At 42.5% G+C, this 21,811-nt stretch overlaps 1 protein-coding gene across 4 annotated transcripts in view; it reads right to left on the bottom strand.

Moving 5' to 3' along the window:
• ADAMTS14 (ADAM metallopeptidase with thrombospondin type 1 motif 14) overlaps positions 1-21,811 on the bottom strand; it is a 78,502-nt gene that overhangs the window by 29,788 nt on the left and 26,903 nt on the right. For 3 of the 4 annotated variants that reach the window (XR_005557270.1, XM_039348161.1, XM_039348159.1), the window contains exons 5-7: positions 8,445-8,528; positions 6,862-7,018; positions 272-377 (exon numbers count right to left, since the gene is read on the bottom strand). Coding sequence is in view for 3 of the 4 variants with exons in the window: in XM_039348161.1 (XP_039204095.1) it covers positions 272-377; positions 6,862-7,018; positions 8,445-8,528 (347 nt within the window). In the remaining variant the exon portion in view is untranslated. The remainder of the gene's footprint in view (positions 1-271; positions 378-6,861; positions 7,019-8,444; positions 8,529-21,811) is intronic. The other variant, XM_039348160.1, reaches the window with a different exon arrangement.

A 21,811-nucleotide genomic window follows, 5' to 3' on the forward strand; every position in this document is an offset into this window, starting at 1 on the left:
CTAAGTATACCTAAGGCTGCACGCTTAATAGTTTTACCACAGCTTTGCACAATAAGGAAAGTTTAAGTGTGTGATGGTTGACAGCCAGGAGTTGACACCAAGGTTTTTGAACAAGGTCCTGGTATTAAAGTTCTCATTAATATGGAAAGTTTTAAGACCAGCTGGAGCAAAGGGCATCCAGGACATCCCATGTTCTATCACAGCTCCCTCAAAGAAGCAACCACAAAAAAGATACTGGACAACTGAAGAATAACCTTTTCCAGTAACTTACACGTGTCCTGTCTCATGAGCAACTACAAAGGCTGAAGAAAACCCATCCTCATGGTTCAGAGTGCAGCTACGCAGAGGGTGGCACATGCCAGTGACGGGAGCATAACCTGAAATAAGATGAAGGGATAAAACAAAGAACAAGAATGAAGCAGAGAGTCAAAAAAGGAGGGAGAGAGAAAAACTGAAAAAGAAAATATGAGAAAAAAGGAACCTCATGCTGGAACTCTTTCAATCGTATTTCACAGGCACTTCTCCTCTGGGAGAGACAAATGTCTCAGAACTACTTAGCCTTATAAAAGGAAACCATGAAATTGTTCCATATGTTTCATGAAAGCAACTATGCTTTGAACCATTAATCAAATGATAAATGGCTTAAATTTAAGGACACGCTTATAGTGTATCATTCCCTTCCCCCAAAATTTGATCTAATAGCAAGAAAAATATCAACCCCCTCCTGCCCCCAAGTTATACCTAGCTAAATAAAGACTACAAATTAAGTATTTTCACCTTCCAAGTGCTTGTTGCCAGTTTGGATTCTGGAGCCCCAGGCAGAAAGCAAAAAGCAAAAAGTTCACTGGCTCTTTTATGGACCACCATGTATGGCTGTGAGCTACATTCAGGTTGATGAGTCACAAGCTGTAGGAAAAAACTAGGCCTATTGGCAAGGAGAAATGATAGTGTACATACAAATGACTTTTGAATTCTGTTTAATCTGTCTCTTCACATTTTCACACAGGCAGAAAAAGAAATAAATACTCTGTGCCAATGTTTCTATGTTACTTATCCCACTCCTGACGTTTTTCTTCTTGAGATGTTTTAACATCGCAAAATAGCTTTTCCCAGTTTGGTGATTCCAAATATGTTGATTATGTTGGCTTGAGAACTGTCAGAACAGATGTTGCAGCACATTTGGTAGGAGAGTTGGACTTAAGAGGCCAGTATAATTTGTAGCACTAGAGGCAAGACTTGACTTGAATCTGTTCTATTAATTATGCAAGAAATCTTCATATACAATGTTGCAACCCCAACAGCTCATTAGAGGAGGTCATAACAGGCCATTACAGGCAGTCCTCAACTTACAACCATCTAGTGGCCGTTTAAAGTTACAATGGCACTGAAAAAAGTGACTTATGACTCTTCTTTACACTTACGATCACTGTAGCATCCACAAGGTCATGTCACATCAAAATTCAGACATTTGGCAACTGACTCGTGCTTATGACAGTTGCGGTTCTTAGGGTCATGTGATCCCCTTTTGTGACCTTCTGACAACAGGGAAGCCAGATTCACTTAACAATTGTGTTACTAACTTTTAACTAACAGTGATTCACATAACAACTGTGGCAAGAAAGGTTGTAAAATGGGGTAAAACTCACTTAACAACTGTCTCATTTAGTAACAGAAATATGAGGGTCAATTGTGGTTGTAAGTCAATGAGTACTTGTATGTACTGCATCATATTCAAATGCAATCAATGGGTAGTGTTGTATTCCAACTGTGATTGAGTCACTTTTTAGAAAAAAAATCAAAGAATTGCAATACCATATAACATTTTCATGGAATTTTCCAAATCACATCTGATAATTGGTTGATCTACCATCTGTTACTTATGATTGGAAGTAGGAAGTAGAACTTGGAGCTTTTTTAAAAACAAAAACAAAAAACTAGACTCCACCAGTCTAAAGCAAAACTTAGGAATCCCTGTTCTGTAACACAGCAATATTAAAAACAATGTCTATAATTCAAAAAATTAGACACAACCTATGGTTTTGGTCATTCCCTTTATTGTAATTTTTAGATATTACATTATTCTGACCTGAATCTTGAAACTGTTTGTAGAGGCAGAAAAATCTAGAAAATAGCATATGTGGAAAATACTGGCAGAACTATTAGTATAAGGTACCAAAAAAACTGCCATTAAGATGCATGTGCCAAAGGACTTTGCCGAATATCTTATTTGGTGTAGGATTATGGTGAATTGCCAACAGGGTAGAGAAGGCTGAATTTCTTCTTAAATCAGCCTGCTTTTCATTTCCAAGAACGAAACTGCATATGTGTTACATGTTACAGTCCTCATTTTTTCCATGATGTAATGTTAATAACCTTCACCATTCAGGCAATATTTTAAAATACGACTACCATTTATTTTGTGATCTGTTCCTCTCTCAAGGCAGTTAGGAAAATCTCTACATAGTCAATGTACATGAACAATCTGTACCGTGAAAAGTCTGCATTTCCACAATTCTGAACCATCAGATTCAATACACTAAGTCAGGGGTGTCAAACTGCCGGCCCATGGGCCAGACGCGTCACGAGGAAATCGTGCCCACCCCATTGCTGGCAATGGAGAAAAAGTTCCGATACGTTGCACGTTATGTGACGTCGCGAATTTCACATGTCTGCACTAAGTGATAGCAAGCAGTGGAAGGCTGGCTGGAGTTTAACAAAATTAATTGAAAGGAGATGGTAAAGAAATATATCTTTCCTCTCCATACAATAAAATACTGTATCATATAGTATCATACACTATCCCAAGCATTACATTCCACATAACAGAGATCTCCATCTTTTTGCAAATGGAGTTGAAAAGTCAGATAACATTATCAATGAATGTCCTGCTGAATCCAAATATTGCAAAGTTGCTGCATTTTTTGACAATATTTGCAAATAGCTCTGACCCCTTTGCTCTTTGAAATTCGTCACAAAAAGAGCTTATTGCACAGACATCCCATAGAATAACACAGTGAAAAGGAACTACTCTTATTAGAACAAATATGATTGTGCTGAAATGTATTAATAAGCTAAGCGGTTGGGTAGAACTGTACCAGGTAAAGGTAACAAAATGAGAAAATATAACATATTTCCAAAAATAATCCCAGTATTGCCATTTATTTACTGGAAGGATAATTCATATGTAATGAGAACAATATGACCAGAATTCAATGGAATTTTCCTTAGATGCAACCAAAGGTTGGTGTTCACAATCTTGAGAAATTAGCTAAGATGCGAGATGATGTATCGCCTTTCCCAGAAAACCAAACTCTATCTTTATTCCCCCACCCAAATCGCCAAGCTGAACTCACAAACTAAAATACATTCAATATGGGTCCAGAAATGTGATTCGATGAGCAAAATACCTTCTGTTCAGTCTTCTAGCTGGGATAGTTCATCCTAACAGAAGAGAACATTTGAAGCTCAGAGTTGAACTGTGAGGAGTCCTTGGTGCTCTCTGAGCTTGGTTGTTTTCTTGCAGACATTTCATTACCCAACTAGGTAACATCATCAGTGCTAGAAGGGGCTGGACTTTGCACTATGTTCACTGACTTGCTCTGTCAGTGCTGGTGGAAGCATTGTTTTCTTTTTGGTAGTTCCTTCATTCAGCTGTTATTTACTGTTTGAACAGAGAGCAAACCCCACTCCCTTCTAGTAGCCATGTGATAGGCTGACATAAGAAGATACTGATCAACCTAACCCTAACCTTTAAAAAGCATCACTATGCATTTTAGAATACCTTTTTCCAAACCAGCAACTCCAATCATATTGGAATTGTTACTCCCAGAATTCCCAAACCATATGGCCACTGGGAAAGGCTACAGAGCTCACCCACCCACTTGCTCCCCAGCTCTCCATCCAGGTGCCTGCAGCAAATTGCCCATGTTGGGTTATCCTGCAATGACCTGGAGACTGAGTTGTCAGAAGTGACTTGATGGTGGTGAGGTGGCTACCCCCAGTTGGCCACGCTGAGTTGTCCTAGACTAGGGCTTTTCAACCAGTGGTACGGGTACCACCTGTGGTACATTGGCACCTGGCAGGTGGTACGCGACCATCCTAGAAAAGGAGTAGCGGGGGAGGGGAATGAGCTGAACCGGTGGCAGCACCGCACAAGCCTGAGAGAGAGATGGCTGCAGCTGCAGGGCTGTCAGGGCTCAGCAGAAGCACCAGGATTAGTGCCGCTTTCCAGCTGATCGGCGCGTCTTCAGGGCTGTCAGGGAGCTGGAGCTCGACGCTGATCCTGGCACTTTGCTGAGCCCAGAAGAAGTGCCGATCAGCTGGAATGTTGCAGCATCTCCAGGGTCTTGTGATTTACATTCAGATGCTTGGCAACTGATTCATATTTATGACGGTCACAGTGTCCCAGAGTCATGTGAAGTGACCAAAACCTGCTGCAACCACCCAGCAGATGGGGAGAATAAAAACCGATCACCCCCCATCCCACCCCCGCTGCCAATCCTCAACAGAAATGCTCACAACAATGAAAACCTTGGACAGGAGGAAGAGTGCCGCTGGCCGGGCAGGCAGGTGTCTTGCTCGACTGTGACTTGGGGGGGCACTTTTTTCAGTGCCATTGTAACTTCAAACAGTCATTAAGCGAACTATTGTAAGTCGAGGACTACCTGTACTTTATCACCTTTTTACTTTTTGGGGGGGGGGTCATCAAGTTTTTGACACCTTGCTAGGCAACTGGTGTTACTCGGATATTGCCATATCCTAAAAGTGATACAATGGGTGAAAAGGTTGAAAAGCCTGTCCTAGATCTTTTAACCACCTTATGGAAAGCACAATTTATCCAGTGACAGTTTCTTTTAATGAAATCCACTGGGGAAATCCAAAGAGTGAAGACGTGACCATAAATAGAAGCGCCTCTTCTTTTTAATGGGCAATGAATTGGTAATGTGTTATATGCAATGCCCATTAAAGTGCTTAATCTAACGTGCTTTGGGAAGAAGAAAGAGAAATTTAATGTGCAAAGAATTTCTTGTTTTCGGGGAACTGAAAAGACAACAACAAAACAAATGCCTCAGATTCTTTTCAAATGCCTCACCTTCAAAAACATTACCCAAGCCTGAATGCATCTTTTTTTAGGTCAGGTTTCCTTCCCTTTGCTCTGTCAAACAACTTTTTTCCAAATGAAACCATTAAACATACAATTGCAAACGCAGAAAAAGAAGGTAGAATCTTGTCTGTGGAGATCCAGGTCATAGTTGTCTCAAAGGTGTTTTTTCAAAGGCAACTGGACTGTTTTTTTTTTAGAAGAAGAAGAAGAAGAAGAAGCAGCTTCACCAGTTGTGACTGACAACTGGAAGAAGCATCTTCTTCTTCCTCAAGGAAAAAAAGAGAGACAAGGTAGAACTTTCTATTCCCTCCCACTATCTTAGAACAATTTAAATGTAGATAACTAGAACAAAGGTCCCATTGGCTTTAAAAAGGAGCTTTTTTCTTGATTGGTCTGTAGAAAAGAATCAGCTAAAATAGGAATCTGAAAAGTGCAAATGCTTCAGTCCAAATAATGGAGATATAAGCACTTGGTGATACTACTACATGCATTAGGAAGTCAGTGAATGGAACTCAAGTTTGCTTGCATTGGATTTTTCTCCCCTGCTCTTATGCATTATTATAATCTGTTAGGAAGGCAACTTTAGCTTTTTATTTGGAATTATTGAACTTAGTCTGGCATAATCTATGATTAATCAAACCACACTGACTCAAATAACAACTTTCTATAAATCTCTTGCACACTGCAGACGGTTGCACTAGATGTTTCTTCTATCCCCTTCAAACTTTGTAATTCTATGATTCTATAAAACTTGGTTTTTAACTATCCATCTGGAAAATCAGAGTAGTTCTAAAGGAGTTAGGAAGAAATGAATGTGTGTTGTTACCAGGGGGGAGTGATTGTATTATTATATTATAATCACTATAAATAGGTGGCTGTCAAGAATGAAACTTTGGCAGCTAAGTGCCTCTGAGGTTCAACTTGCCTTTAGATTAAGGAGGAGAAATGTTATTTTCAAGTGGGTTAGATAGAGAAACTAAACTTATACGATTCGGCTAAAGACCGTGAGAGCCTGAAGCCTTTTCAAGGACACAAGAATAGGTATGGATTTGAAGCAGACGATTCCCATAACAAAGCGAACTTGTTTATATGGACTACATAAGATATTGGGGGGTTTGGCTGGGAAAATTATTGTTTAAGTCGATGAATTAATGTTGGAACCTCAGAATAAAGTTTTGCTTCGACATAACCATGCAGTGTATTCAATAAACAGTAAAATTTTCGGAGACAGAATGAACCTGATGTTTTATTTGGATTCTTGATGTTGATAGCAGTTATATAAATTATCTTAAATAAATAAATAATTGAATAAATAAATAAATAAGTATACAGAAGCAACAGCACAGGATTGGTAGGTTCTTTTTGATCACAAGTGGTGCAAGTATAAACAGGTAATTTCCCTCTTTTTTGCTTAAGAATCCACAATTGTATAAACAACGTAAGAAGGCAAAATCACTGTTGTTTTAACAAATGTAACTGTCTTTTGCAAACCTTTTAGAATTTGAATGGGAAATCACCAGGAAATAGCAGAGTTGTGGGTCAGACCGGAACATAAAATTTTGAAAAGTCCTTAAAGAGGGCAATAGTGAGCCAGTTCCATGTTGTTGTTCAGAAAGCAACATGAATGAATGCAAGTAGTCACAACTTTGGGTTTAAAACTTTTATGTACTCACTACTACAAAGGCCTTGGTCAATAAAAGGGCCCTTTCGGTGGCGTCCACCAAACTGCACATATCTGATTGAGGTAAATACAGTACCTTGCATACCTGCAGGACCAAAATCTTGCCTGGTGAGGAATACAGCATGATCGTGATATTCAGCATGTGCAGGATCTGAACGCTGTTGGGAATGAGCCCAGCGACACACCTGCTCCAAGCTTCGAGAAGGGTTCCCTCGCTCTATTAAAGTGATGGACTGAAAGGGGGAAAAGAAGACAAGGTGAAATCAGCATCTCTGCATGGCTTAACCCTGAAGCATCTCCAGGACTGTCTTCTCCAAACAAAATCAACACACCTAATTTGTCCTAGAACAGAAAGAACAGAACACAACATAGAATAGAATAGAATAGAATAGAATAGAATAGAATAGAATAGAATAGAATAGAATAGAATAGAATAGAATAGAATAGAATCTGGAAGAGACTTTGGAGGTCTTCTGGTCTAGCCCCCTGCTCAAGCAGGAGGACCTATACCATCTCAGACAGTCTCTTTTTTAAAACTCCCAGTGATGGAGGTAAGCTGTTCCACTGGTTGATTGTCCTCACTGTCAGGAAGTTTCTCCTTAATTCCAGGTTGCTTCTCTCTTTGATCAGTTTTCAGTCATTGTTTCTCATCCTTCCCTTTGGTGCTCTGGTAACCAACCTGACCCCCTCTTCATTGTGACAGCCCCTCAGATACTGGATGTCCCCCATTTCCACTTTCCTGTCACATCACCTATATTTAAGAATAGCTTCCAACTTAAAATGAAGCCAGGCCAGGTTTTGGCTTTTTGGAAACATCTGAAAATAGAGCTGTAGCAGAAGGCCTGTGGTTATGCACAAAGCTTAGAGTATCCACAGTGTGTGTGGGGGGGGGTTTTTCAACAAAAATCAAAATGGCAGCCACAAATGGCAATCAAATGGTGGATTGCATGATTGTGGCCCAGCTTGATTTATTTAACCATCTCCCTGCAAACATCCCGTCTAGAAGGGATGAATAAATCACAGCCTTTGGATTTTATGCTCCTAGAAATATGTTTTTTTTTCATTTTATATCACAGATATTTCCTATGTTTTATAACCACCAAGAATATTGGGAATTGAAGATGGTAATAAATCTAATAAATAAATTAAAAAACACTAAAGCTGGTGTATATATCAGATGAAACAGAAGCTTTTGGCTACCATCAAGTCCTTTAGTGGCCAAGAACAGATATTTGATCTTTCATCTATATTAAGAGTCTTTTGTTTGCTCAGTCTTTTCCCAATATGCATTCTGCATTCAAGCAAAAACGTCCTTTAAAAAATGAAACAAAACTCTGGGCAGCATTTGGAAAACTAATTCCATCTCAAGTATCCTATGATGACATGCACCCCATTAAGGCTGAGTCCTTTGTATGAGTTCTTTGACTCTCCCCTTTTTTCTTATTTTTGGGCATCTTTTCACTAAGAGGATGATGGTCAAGTACCATTTATTTATGGCAGCAGAAATGTTTGTATTACATCACTTTAAAAACAGTTATTAGCAGAGGAAGAAAGCGGGAGAACACTATAAACTTCTTTAAAAACCTTTACTTCTCTCTAAATCATAAGCAAACATTTAAATTAAAAAGGTGAGCAAGAGTGACATTGTGTGTATTTTACCTGTCTGTATCCCACCAAGATCATTCTAACAAGGATAACATTTATGTGGACTCCCAGGGATTCATCATGGTAAATTTCATTTACCTAAAGCAAAAGAAAACATGTAAGAAACCCACAAATTATAATTATTTATGCAAAATCTTTTGGACATGAAAGATCCCCTCAACTCATTTGACCACACATTAATCCTGTGGTTATTACTCTCAATATCAGTTCCAACGCCAGTTTAGAAACCAGGAGACTCTGACATCTAGTCCTGCCTTAAGCACAAAGCCAGCTGGGTGACCTTGGACCAGTCATTCTCTCTCAGCCTTAAGAAAGAGGCAATGGCAAACCATTTCCCAAAACATCACCAAGAAAACTACAAGGACCTATTCAGGCAGTCGCCAGGAATCAACACTGATTCAAAGGCATACAGATATACAAAGCTAGAAATACACAATGCTATTCAGGAACTTGTGATGATCTTAAATTCCAATATATTTGTCCTTGTTTCATGGGAAACTACTGCTGTGGGAAGATATTAACAAGTGCTTTATGATACTATTTAGGAGAACATTTGAATATCTGCCAGCTAAAGAACAATGTGCAAAACCACATCAACATATGAATCCAGGAGAATTTCTCGCATTTGGCTTATTAATTATGAATTATAAAGATGACATCGCCCTGCCTTCCCCCACCAAGCCTCTTTCAGATGTGTTAAACTACAACTCCCATGATGCCAAACTATAAAGATGCTGAAAGGAAATTAGTCTGGGCAAGATTGATGGCTTTCCTGAACAGATGTATAAAATAATCATCTGTAAACACTAAAACTGATTCCTGTAACCTTTAACTGGGTGAAACAGTGTACCATAGTACAAAATGTTTTGAACCAAGGTACTTCAAATGGACTAATTTACAGAATGCATCCAAGTCTAGGACCCATGACTCCTGCGGAATTGAAATTTGGCAAATTTATAAAACATTTTATGACACAAAATTATCATAAAACAATGTATGACATAATACAAAATGTCATAAAACATTTCCTTTAATTGACTGTACATACAGTTGAACATGGGCTACTTCCAAGACAGATACATCTCTGAATGTATCTCAACTTTTCCACTGAAGGCAGGATATTAGAAGCTCTGTCATTACTAAAGACATTGATGAGCCTGGTATGGAAATACCTCTGAAAAGAGTGACTTAAGAGGTCACAGGTTGTCCAGTAAATCTGTAAAAGTGGCTTTGAAATACTAGCACAAGCTCCTCCATCTTAATTAATTTGCTACAATCCTGCAAAAGAAAGTCTCAGGACAATTTTAATCTTTCACATATAACTAAATCACATAAAAGTATCAATTTAGATCAGACGCTGAATTCTCACCTGTGAGTGATCTCTCCAGAACTGCCTCTTTTTTTCCCCCTTTTAGCTCTGCAACATCAGTTTGACTTTCACGTTCTCAGAGATTCAATATACTTTCAAATCAGTCATTCATTTCTACATAAGAACCTCCATTTTATACGAGCTGAAAACAATGAAAGGCCAAGACAATCTTCTAGTAGTTTATTTACCGGTATTTATTTAGTACGTTTATATGGCTTGCCAGATGTACTCAGGGTAATATAGCTACTCCTTGACTTACAACCATTCATTTAGTGACTGTTCGAAGTTACAATGACCCTAAAAAAAGTGACTTAATGACCCTTTTTCACACTTACGACCGTTGTAGCATCCCCACAGTCATGTCTGACAACTGGCATGTATTTATGATGGTTGCAAGGTCCTAGGGTCATGTGATCACCTTTTGCGTTCCTTTGACAAGCAAAGTCAACGGAGAAGCCAGATTTTCTTAATACCCATGTCACTAACTAAACAATTGCAATGATTTGTTTCACAACTGTGGCAAGAGAGGTCATAAAATGGGGCAAAACCCACTTAATAGCTGTCTTGCTTATAGCAGAAATTTTGGGCTCAATTGTGATAAGTCGAGGATTACCTATACATAGATAAAAACAAAACACAACCCCCTAGCATAAAAACTGGCAAATCAAATGAACTCAGAAATCTGTCCAAAGACAGATACGTCTTTGGCCACATCAGGGCCCCCTTCACATCCTGACCCCAGTGCCCAGGGGAATAACTAGGTCTTCACAGCCATCAGGATTGGAGTCATCCATATTACTAATGGGAGGTTATTCAAGAAGACTGGTGCCATGACAGAGAAGGTACCTTCTAAGATCCCATCAAGAAGCACTTTTTCATTGATTGGACTTGGAGCAGAGGAAGATTTCTCTGAAGAAGGGAAAACTACCTCAAAGCAAAATAAATTGCTTTACCAAAAGACCATGTGCCTTATGCATTCTGTGAGCATGTAAACAGAACAGAACAACAGAACAGCAAAGTTGGAAGGGACCTTGGAGGTTTTCTAGTCCAGAGTTTACCAACCTTTCTCGATTGGCGAATCGGAGGGAAAGGGAGGGGGAAGCATTTTACATGCGCGCAACATAAATGGGACTAGCCTAGCGTCCATGTGATACTCACTAGCCCTGCCCCGTTCTTGCATGGTGCAGTGCCCTGCTTCCACGCCCCGTGGCACAGCGGCATCCCATTTCCATGCTCCGCTGCATGGCATCAGCCCGTTGTTGCACCCCGAGGCGTGGCAGCATCCTGTTTTTGTGCCCCGCGATGCAGCAGCATCCCATTTTTGCACCTTGTGGTGCGGCGGTGGCTCGTTTTCACATCCCGCGGGTTGGGGACCCCTGTTCTAGTCCAACCCCCTCCTCAGGAAGGAAACCCTGTATCATTTCAGACAAATGGTTGTCCAATCTCTTCTTAGTTCTTCAAACCACATTAACTTATTTTGTTTTCCTGAGGGACAGAGCTCTGTTTGCTGTCATCTACAGAGGAGACTGAAACTATTTCGCATGTAATATTACACTGCAAATTTTACAGGGGTATCAGGTCTGCTTATATTCTGCCCCTCAAATGTAAATTTTCAGGAAAGGCATACAATTTCTCCGTGAATTATCTTCTGAAAGATTCCAAATCCTTTATCGCTTGTGCAGTTGCCAAATTCTATATTGCCATGATGATAATAAGGCATAACTGCTTATGGAAAAAAATGCTTCTGATTTATTTATCATTTCATGTTTAATACTTGCCAGCTATCTCATTTTAGCTGATTTACTTCATAGATTGAAGGCAATCAGTATACCTTTATAATAAGTACATTACATTCTTATCTGTTACTTTATCTTTGTTATGCTGGTATTTTAATCACATCTACTTAACTTTGCTTTGGTGCGTATTTTTTTTTTAATTTGGCAGGTCATTGACTGAACAAACAGCATTTTCTTCTTCTTTCATCTACAGAAACATCTAATGCCATAGCAACAGTTTGCACAAAACATTCAAAGCACAACACCACTTGTATAAATATATTTGTTTTTCAAAATATTATTGGGGATTACTAACATTTCTTTTCTCCTATTTTCTCAGGTGCTAAGGAAACCTTTTTTCTTTACAATAAACAGATCAGCGTTTGTTAAACAAAATGTACAAATAAGGGGAGAAATACCAGGTGACAGATCACCAAAATGAACTTAGTACATGAGATTTTCCTATAGGGAGTTCATTAGCCATGAACTTCCTGCAAGAATTTTACAAATGAAGTGGCCGAAATGTGAATGGAACTTATCCAGCAAAAAGGAAAAAAGTTCATAACTCAACACATCTGCATTTCAGACTTTTCTGCCAGAAACCTTGTTAGACCATGAGTTCTTCATATTGTCTTAAATACTAACAAACAGGATGTTTCCTAGTCACATTATGGGGAACCTACATAGGTTATGTCTATGAGAAATCTTTGTAGCATCATCTAACCCACTGTGGCTGATCTTGAAAATCTCAGCAGGATGGACCTGGTTAGAACCTGCAGTCTGGAAAAAGGCAATGGTAAACCACTTCCATTTTGCTGCCAAATCAAATACATAGCTGTGTCCATGATGTCATCAGGAATCACATTCAATCTGAAAAAGACGTTATCCTTGTCTATTTCTAGCTCTGTCACTTTTTAAGTCCTACATGCACCAAAATAATATCTGAAGCTGGAGAAAGGATAAGAAAAAATATTTTCCTTCCAACCATTCTTTATTTTAATCTTTCATCCAAGAGCTCTCACCTCAGTACTTGAAAAGGGGCAGAACAGAGATAACACCAGTTTTCCTAAAGCAATGTCATAAGCAAATTACCTTCACTCTGGGAAAATGAACACTGATGTTTGCTTTCCTGAATAAGATTTGGTAATAGGCAATGAGAATTTCACGAACATAGAGGCTGGTGTGACTACTTGCGCAACATATACATAGTTTTTCTTGGTGCACAAATATGCCATCCACTAGCTCAGTACACAAATTTCTCTTCCCTCTGTGTGCAGAACGTAACTAATAGAATTAGACATGAATTTGATTTTACAAGCAAAGGCAAGTCTAGTAACCATCAAATAAGCATACTAACTTAAATATCCTACATTTGCAGAGTACAGTATAAAGAATTAACATGGGGCCTTAACATAAAATTGTTCCAGAAAAATTAGGATAGAGATGGGCAGTAGATAGGTTTAATAAATAAATAAACAAATAAAATTTGTCAAAATCAAGGTTTTCCAATATATTCCAAAGTTGCAAAGGAGTTACCAAGAACTCTAATTTCTATTCATTGTCTTCACTTAACTAAAGCATGAAGATGCAACAACCATTTTTAGTGAATTGCAAATGTAATTTCTGGAAATCCAGAAATGCAAAAACAGTCCATATTTCCTGAACTAGGAAATCTATATGGAAAAACAAGCAGAATGCCTAATTGCCATTTCTTTATCAATTGCAGAAGGTAGGCCCAGAAGATAGACAAGCCCAGAAGATAGGCTCAAGATCTAAATGGATCTCAACGGACTTGAACACTTAACCATGAGCCAGCATTGTGCAGCAGCAGCCAAAAAACCTAATACAATCCTGGTTGTATAAACAGAGGCATAGAATCAAGATCACACGAAGTATTAGTACCGCTTTATAAAACCCTAGTAAGACCACCCCTGGAATACTGCAGCCAATTTTGGTCACCATATCACAAAAAATATGCTGAGAGTTTAAAGAAGAGCAACTAAGATGATCAAAGGCATGGAGACCAAAACATATGAAGAATGGCTGCAGGACTTGGGTTTGACTAGTCTAAAGAAAAGAAGAAATAGGGGTGACATGATAGCAGTATTCCAGTATTTGAGGGGCTGCCACAAAGAAGAGGGGGTCAAGTTATTCACCAAACCACCAGAGGGCAGGACAAGAAACCATGGTTGGAAACTGATCAAAGACAGAAGCAACTTGGAATTAAGGAGAAACTTCCTGACATTGAGGGCAATTAGCCAGTGGAACAGCTTGCCTCCAGAGGCTAGATAGTCACTTGTCTGAGATGGTATAGGCTCTCCTGCTTGAGCAGAGGGCTGGACTAGAAGACCTCCAATGTCCCTTCCAGCTCTATTCTATTCTAAAATGAAATTCAATGTAGATAAAAGTAAGGTTTTACACTTAGGCAAGAAAAAACAGCTGTGCTGGTATAGTACAGGTGAGAGGGATCTTGGCGTCTGTGGACAATTACTTAAATATGAGCCAATAGTGTATGGCAGCAGCCAAAAAAGCCAGTGCAATTCCAGGCTTCATTAGAATAGAACCAATATCACATGAAGTGTTAATACCACTTTACAAAGCCTTAGTATGGCCACACTTGGAATACTGCATCCAGCTTTGGTCACCATGATATAAAAAAGATGTTGAGACTCTGGAAAGAGTGCAGAAAAGAGCAATAAAATGATTAGGGTCTGGAGACTAAGACATATGAAGAACGGCTGGAGGAATTGGGTATGTCTAGTCTAGTGAAAAGAAGGACTAGGGGAGATATGATAGCAGTGTTTCAGTATCTGAGGGGCTGTCACAAAGATGAAAGGGGCAAATTATTTTCCAAAGCAATAGAAGGCAAGACAAGAACAAATTGATGGAAACTAACCAAGGAAAGAAGCAACCTAGAACTAAGGAGAAATTTCTTAACAGCGATTACAATCAATCAGTGGAATGGCTTCACAAGTTGTGGATGCCCCATCACTGGAGGTTTTGAAGAAGAGACTGAACAGCCACTTGTCTGAAATGGTATAGATTCTCCTGCTCATACAGGGGGTTGGATTAGATGAGCTCCAAGATCCCTTCCAACTCTGTTATTTTATCTTCTATATTCTATGCACTGGAATGACAAGTAGATGTGCAATTCCAAATAAGAAGCTAGTAGTATCTACTAATACAGTAATACAATGGTGGGATTCAAATATGTGAACAACTGGTTCTCTATGTGGATGCCGCTTCCAGAAGGCCATTTTGGGCCCGGACAACAAAAAATTAGCTACCGATTCTGCTGAACTGGTGTGAACTGGCTAAATCCCACCATTGCAATAATCAAGCAGAGTATAAATCTAAATCAAAAGATCTACTAACCACACCTGAAGCCTTTTTAAACAGAAGAACACTGACATCCCCTAAATTCCACTGAAGGTGTTACCTAGCCTGGTAACAAAACACTCAGAAACCCACCCACAAGCTCGGAGAACGAACCTCCACCCTCATAAATCTAAATCTTCATTTTCTTCTTTCAACAAGTAAACCACAGAAAGCTGTCTATTTCATACAACATGGTTGTGATGTGCTTTGTTTTACTATAGCTTAATATATTTTATGAACTCTACTATATGACTTTGTAAGCTATAAATTATGATTTTTGCAAATCCAACCAATGATGGCATATTTAAAAAAAGGCTTAAATATCCTAGGGTTTATAACAATTTATGAACTCAGCAAACAAAGATCAGCTGCTGAGCAGTAGCAGCACTGCTAAATGAACCCCTTTCCTCCTGTTTCCATACTTTGGAGCAGATTAACTGGTTGCTTGTGGTTGCATCTGCTTTGAATTCAGTTGGAGTTTAAAGAGAAAGTAAAAGAAAAAATCTTTGGCTATTTGCCCTCTCTAGGAAACACTTATGCCCTTCATCGTGCAGATAATTGGAAAGACAGTTAGTTACACGGGTCACAAAGTCAAGTTTGCGATGAAAGGAAAAGCTGACTTAGAAGTGAAAGAGATGAGTGTTATATGTGTTCCCCTGAAAATCATTGCATCTTTACTGCGGGAAGGGAAAAGTAATCTCACTATTGAATCCTGTAAGTCAGGGGTCACCAACCCTTGATCCGTGGACCAGAACCGGGCCGTGGCATGCCAGCAACTGGTCTGCACAAACAAGGAAAGCCCCATCCACAGGATGTAGGCAGCATACAAAACCACGCCTCCTCCGGTCCACGGAAAAACCTCTCTCCACTTAACCGGTCCCTGTGCCCAAAAGGTTGGGGTCCTCTGCTGTAAGTTATCAGGATTCAAAGTGCCCTGGCTCAAATCAAGTCCACTTCCTAGAAGAGGTGAGGGAACTGGGTTTTGTGGCACGTTTTTCTGGCAAGCTTGATATAGCTACCTCACAAACTTTCTCCGTTAAATCTTCACAAGCATTTATATGTGCAGCTGCTTAGCTTCGCCATCAGCCCCAAAGGTAGCTTTGTCTGTACACTTAGGGAGAATGTCCCAGAAGTTCAGAGAGGTACATACAAAGACAATCTGGAGAAACAATTTGGACTAACTTTGCTGAGCTTCCTGGAAGATGCAACTGCCTCAATGCTTTGAGAAGAGATGTCCAATTTTAACCAAAACATTTTAAATGCTTTGCAGAGCCCCAGGACCAAGTGAGGAACTGCAGGTAACAAGGAAGTGCTCAATGACTTCTTCTTAAAAGATGAGGATTTCATAGGAAAAAGATTTTGCAAAATAAAATCATCATTATCTTTTAAGGCAGTGGTGGCGAACCTTTTAGAGACCGAGTGCCCAAACCGCAATCCAAAACCCATTTATTTATCGCTGGGTGCCGGGTGCGTGTGGCCGACTGGGTGGATGTGGCCTCGATGGTCACAGCTGACTGGGTGGGCGTGGCCACGGTGGGTGTGGCCACGATGATGCTTGTGGGAGGGACGCTTGAGGGGGCCGGGCAGGGTTGGAGGAGATCCAGGGGGTCTCTGGCAGGTGGGACGGTGGACTGGAGGCTCGTCCTGTGGGGTGAGGAGAGGCAGGGCAGGTGTGCCAATTGCCATGGGGCAAGGCAAGGCAAGGTAGGGACTGGAGCAGCTGCTGCCTGACACCATCAGCCCCCACACACACAGAGGCCAGCGAGCGCATGGGGGCCAACGGTGTCTGTCAGCAGCCACAGCATGCTGGCTGTCATGCATAATGGTGGATTGGCCACAGAGCCCCTCGGTGCAGGCGGAAATCACTCCGGGTTAGCCGGAAGGGGTCTGGAGTCACCTCAGCTGCTCATTAGCAGCCCGACAAGGCAGCGGATTCATGCATCAGCTGCCCCTTCTGCTTCCCTGCAGGGCTGACCGGTCAGAGTAGCAGCAGAAGCCACCCCCATCAAATCCGTCGAGTGGATGCGCCCAGGCTGGCTATTCCTTCCAGCCCTCCCAGAGTGATTTCTGCCCACACTGATGGGGCTCTGTGGCCAGTCCGCCATTATGCAGGACTGCCAGCATGCTGTGGCTGCTGACAGACACCTTTGGCCCCCATGCGCTCGCTGGCCTCTGTGTGTGGAGATCGATAGTGTCAGGCAGCAGATCCGGAAGCGAAGCTCTGCCGACCATCCTCGCGCTGGTGGCGGCGGCGGGGGAAGGGGCATTGTCTTACCTGAACGCCTTTTCTCAGCATGATGATGGATAATCCATGGATTGGGTTTCCTGAAGTCCCTTCTACCCAATAGACTAAGTCTGAGAGTTAGCCACGCCTCTTGCCGGTTCATGCTGTCCCAGTTCCGACGAAGGCGAAGCAGCAGACAAAGTCAGACGCATTGGTTCCCTGACTCCTATCACAGGACCTGACAGTCACTAAACGGTGGGAGTGAATTATCCATCATCATGTTGAGAAAAGGTGTTCAGGTAAGACAACGCCCCTTCTCCAGCATGAGGATGGATAATCCACAGATTGGGACATACCAAAGCCCATCTGTCCCTAAGGGGGGGGAACAGTCAGGGCATGTGATTCTGCAGACAACACAACTCTTTGCAATGCCCTACGGCCAAAAGAAGCATCAGCAGACGCAAACTTATTGATCTTGCAGTGACATATAAATGGGGAGGGCGACGACCAGGTCGCTGCTCTACAAATCTCCCCAATAGGTGCTTGAGTGGCCCAGGCCACAGAAGTTGCAGCACTGCGGGTGGAATGAGCAGTGATACGTGAAGGAATGGGCAAGGACTGAGAATGGTATGCCTTGGCAATACAGGCCTTGATCCACCTGCCAATGGTGGACGACGAGACTTTTCATCCCATAGAAGAAGGATGCAAGGAAATGAAAAGCGCCTCCAACTTACGAAAGGCTGCGGTCCTTCTAATATAAATGTGTAACGCTCTGTGCACATCTAAGGTGTGCCACTTGCATTCCAGGTCATGAGACGGCCGAGGACAGAAACTCGGCAACACAACCTCCTGGGAATGATGAAACAAGGTGTTCACCTTGGGGATGAATGTTGGATCTAGCCAGAAGGTCACACAATCCGAACTAAAAACGCATAGATCTTCCCTGACAGAGAGCGCTGCCAGTTCGGATATGCATCTGGCGAAAGTCACAGCCACCAGAAAGGCTACCTCATGGACAAAAGACTCAGGCCACAAGTCATAAGGGACTCAAACGGCGACCCGGTAAGGGCTTGAAGCACGTACGAAAGATCCCAGGAGGGATACCTATGAATAGTGGGAGGATTAGTGTTGACTACCCCTTTTATGAAGGAACGGATCATCAGGTGATGAGCTTGAGAGGAAGAGTCTTCACATGATAGCACCGTGGTGAGGGCCGCAACCTGCCTCTTGATGGTGCTTGGGGAGAGACCCATGTCGATCCCGTCCAATAGATACTCCAAATCCATGGCACTGTGAGGGATGACATATCAATATGATGTTTGGAAGCCCAAGTAAAGAAGTTCCTCCAAGTGGAGTCATAAATTCTATTGGTCGACAGACGTCTTGAAGCCTGGATCATATTGATAACCCTTGTAGGGTAAGCTTCCTGCATCAGACGTCGCCGCTCAAGTGCCATATGGTTAGTTGGAGCCATTGAGGCTCGGGGTGTTGAAGCGCTCCCTGACTGAGTGCTATGCAGTCCGGAGGTATCCTCCATGGCATCAAGACAGACAGACTCATGAGGTCAGCAAACCATGGGCGTCTCGGCCAATGCAGAGCTATGAAAATGACCTCTGCCCTCTCCCACAGGATCTTGCGGATAACCACGGGCAAGAGAGGCAGAGTTGGAAAAGCATACAGTAGTGCCTGGGGCCACGGAATGCTCAGAGCGTCCACTCCCTCTGTCCACGGTGATGGAAAACGGGAGAAGAATCTTGGTAGTTGCAAATTCGCTGCTGAAGCGAATAGATCCAGAGCTGGCTGACCGAACCTGCTCGTTATCTCCACAAATAGCACTGGGTCCAGACGTCACTCGGAGTGGTCTACCGTTGCTCTACTGAGGGCATCCACCTGTTCATTTATTGCCCCCGAAATGTGATCCGCCTTGATAGAGGAGAGATGGCTCTCTGCCCATGAACATAGCAGTCTGGCCTCCATCATCAGCAACTGGGACCGGGTGCCCCCCTAACGGTTTACGTGACATTTGGCCACTATGTTGTCTGTGAGAATCCCTCACCCTGAGACTGAAATGATGCAATAACAGGTGTATGGCTCTGAGCTCCAGCCAGTTTATATTGTGCTCCAAATCCCCCCTGGACCAGCAACCCTGAGCCATCTGGGACTGGAGATGAGCTCCCCAGCCAAAGAGACTGGTGTCAGTAGTGAGAACAATCCATGACGGTTCCTTGAACCTGGAGCCCCTGGCTAGAGCCTGAGACATCCACCATCGGAGCGATTTCGATACTGGAAGTGTCACACTCACTGGCCTGTTGGAGGAGGTGAGCTTTTGCCTTTGAAAGGAAAGGAGGAACCACTGCAGGGTCCTTGAATGTAGTCTGGCCCAAGATACTATGGAAATGCAAGAGATCATCTTGCCTAAGAGTAGGGACAGAGTAATGAGAGGGATAACCCTGGTGTGTTGTACTTGATGTACCAGGGCACAGAGACTGACCTGGCAGTCTGGTGACAGGTAGACTATGCATCGTGTTGTATCTATCACTGCTCCCAGATGCAGAAGCCGCGTGGATGGAACCAACTGGCTCTTGAGGAAATTCACCGAAAACCTGTGATTCTGGAGCACCTCGATGGTCAGGGCTATGTCTGACCTTGCTGCCTGAACTGACACCGATTGAATAAGGATGTCGTCCAGGTAGCACTGAATCTGAATGGGGACCATGCGCAGGTGAGAGGCTAGAACCAACAGGATTTTTGTGAATACCCTTGAAGCGGATGACAGGCTGAAGGGAAGTGCTCTGTATTGATAGTGACAGGATCTGTAACAGAATCTGAGAAACCTGCGATGTTGCAGAAGAATTGGAATATGCAGGTATGCCTCCGTGAGGTCGATCGACATTAGGAGGTTGTTCCTCCTTATACTGGCCAAAATGGACTGAAAAGTTCGCATCTTGAATTTTCTGTATACCAGGTAAGAATTCAACCTTTTCAGATCGAGAATGGCCCTCCATCCTCCCGAGGCCTTCAGTACTACAAAAAGTATTGAATAAAAACCTTGTTCGCTGTGATCGGACGGGACTGGTTCCACGACCTTTATAAGATGAGAAATGGCCTCCTTTATGAGGATCTTTTTGGATGGGTTCAATGGAGTTGGACACTGAATGAATCGATCTGCTGGCCTAGAGAGAAATTCCAGAGCCAGGCCGCTTGCTACTGTGGACAGAACCCAAACGTCGGTGGTAATGCTTTCTCAACTGTGGGAAAACAGGGAAAGCCTGCCACCTATGAGGAGTCCCTCCCTGGAGTCACTTGTTTCTCCTGAAGGGACGGCCCTCCGTGCCTCGAAAGGGCTGTTTAGACTGAGGTTGTTGCCTGGGTTTGGGACCAAAGAGGTCCGATTGATGGTCTGTTCTGGGAGGGAACAAATGTGTTGGCTGGGACCAATCTGAGCTGAGAGTGTTGCGAAAAGTCTGTTTGTGATAAAACGGAGTAGATTTGCGGTCCGCCCGCCTGGCTTCGTGGGCTAACACCTTCTCCTTATCCTTGTTTTCCACCAAATAAGGATCAAGAGCTTCTTTGAACAATTGACCACAGGAATATGGAGCGGTGGCCAAGCGCCATTTGGATTTTAAATCCACCCGCCATTGTTTCAGCCACAGCAATCGTCAAGTAGAAACATTAGCGGCGATTGCCCTGGCTGAAAATCTGGCAGCATGTAGTGTGACATCGTCCGTGTATTCAGCCGTCGTCAACAACTTATCCAATGTTTGATGGGCGTGCACCTGATCTTGCGGAATCATGGCCTGAAGCTCTCGAAGCCAAATGATGGAAGACCTTGAAAAGAAGGAAGCTGATGTGGAGGCCTTCACTGCCCAGCTGGAAGCCTGGTGTGCTCTGCGTAAAGAAAACTCAGACTTTCTGTCATCTGCTTTTAATGCGTCTGCCATATCCCCAGGACTGGTGGAAGGAGAAAAAATGGGAGTCAGAGATGTGTCAACAGTCGGAACCTCCAGGAGGTTGGTTAAGGATGGAGCAACATAGAAGAGCTTTTTATCAGAGGTGCCTGGAGCAGGAGAGGCACCAACGTTCACCCATTGTTTCTTTACTGTATTAACAAAGAAGGGAGGGCACGGTATGTGCCGTTGGGTCACCGTGGGTTCAGAAAACAATGGATTTGGTGACTGACTGGTGGAAGGAGTGGGTTATGGTTCCTGCTCGGGCACAATCTGGGACGCAGTTGTGGCCTTGGACAGAATAGATTTGAACAGGGTGGGATCAAATAGACCTACAAAGGGAGAGGGTTCCTGATGTGAATCCTCATCTTCTGACAAGGGAGGCTCCCTTGATTCCTCCACATCAGAATATGAGCCTCCCTCATGAGAAGATTGATCAGAGGGAATGGAATAGGCGTAATCTGGGGGTTCAGAATGGCGCTGAGAAGAGGTCGAAGGTTGGGGCCTCTGAAGTGAGGCAATACTTTCCAAAACCTGAGTAAGCATAGATTGTAGCTGTTCCGGTCCAAGAGCTTGAGGAACCTCAGGACAGAGACCAGCAGCAGTTGGAGTGAATGTGGCTGAGGGTCCTGGTTGAGGATCAGGTGGGGGGGGCCACCCAGTTAGGA

Source organism: Crotalus tigris, unplaced genomic scaffold (genome assembly GCF_016545835.1).
Source record: "Crotalus tigris isolate CLP2741 ecotype Arizona unplaced genomic scaffold, ASM1654583v1 scf7180000018124.1459596, whole genome shotgun sequence".
NCBI classification, from domain to species: Eukaryota; Metazoa; Chordata; class Lepidosauria; order Squamata; family Viperidae; genus Crotalus; species Crotalus tigris.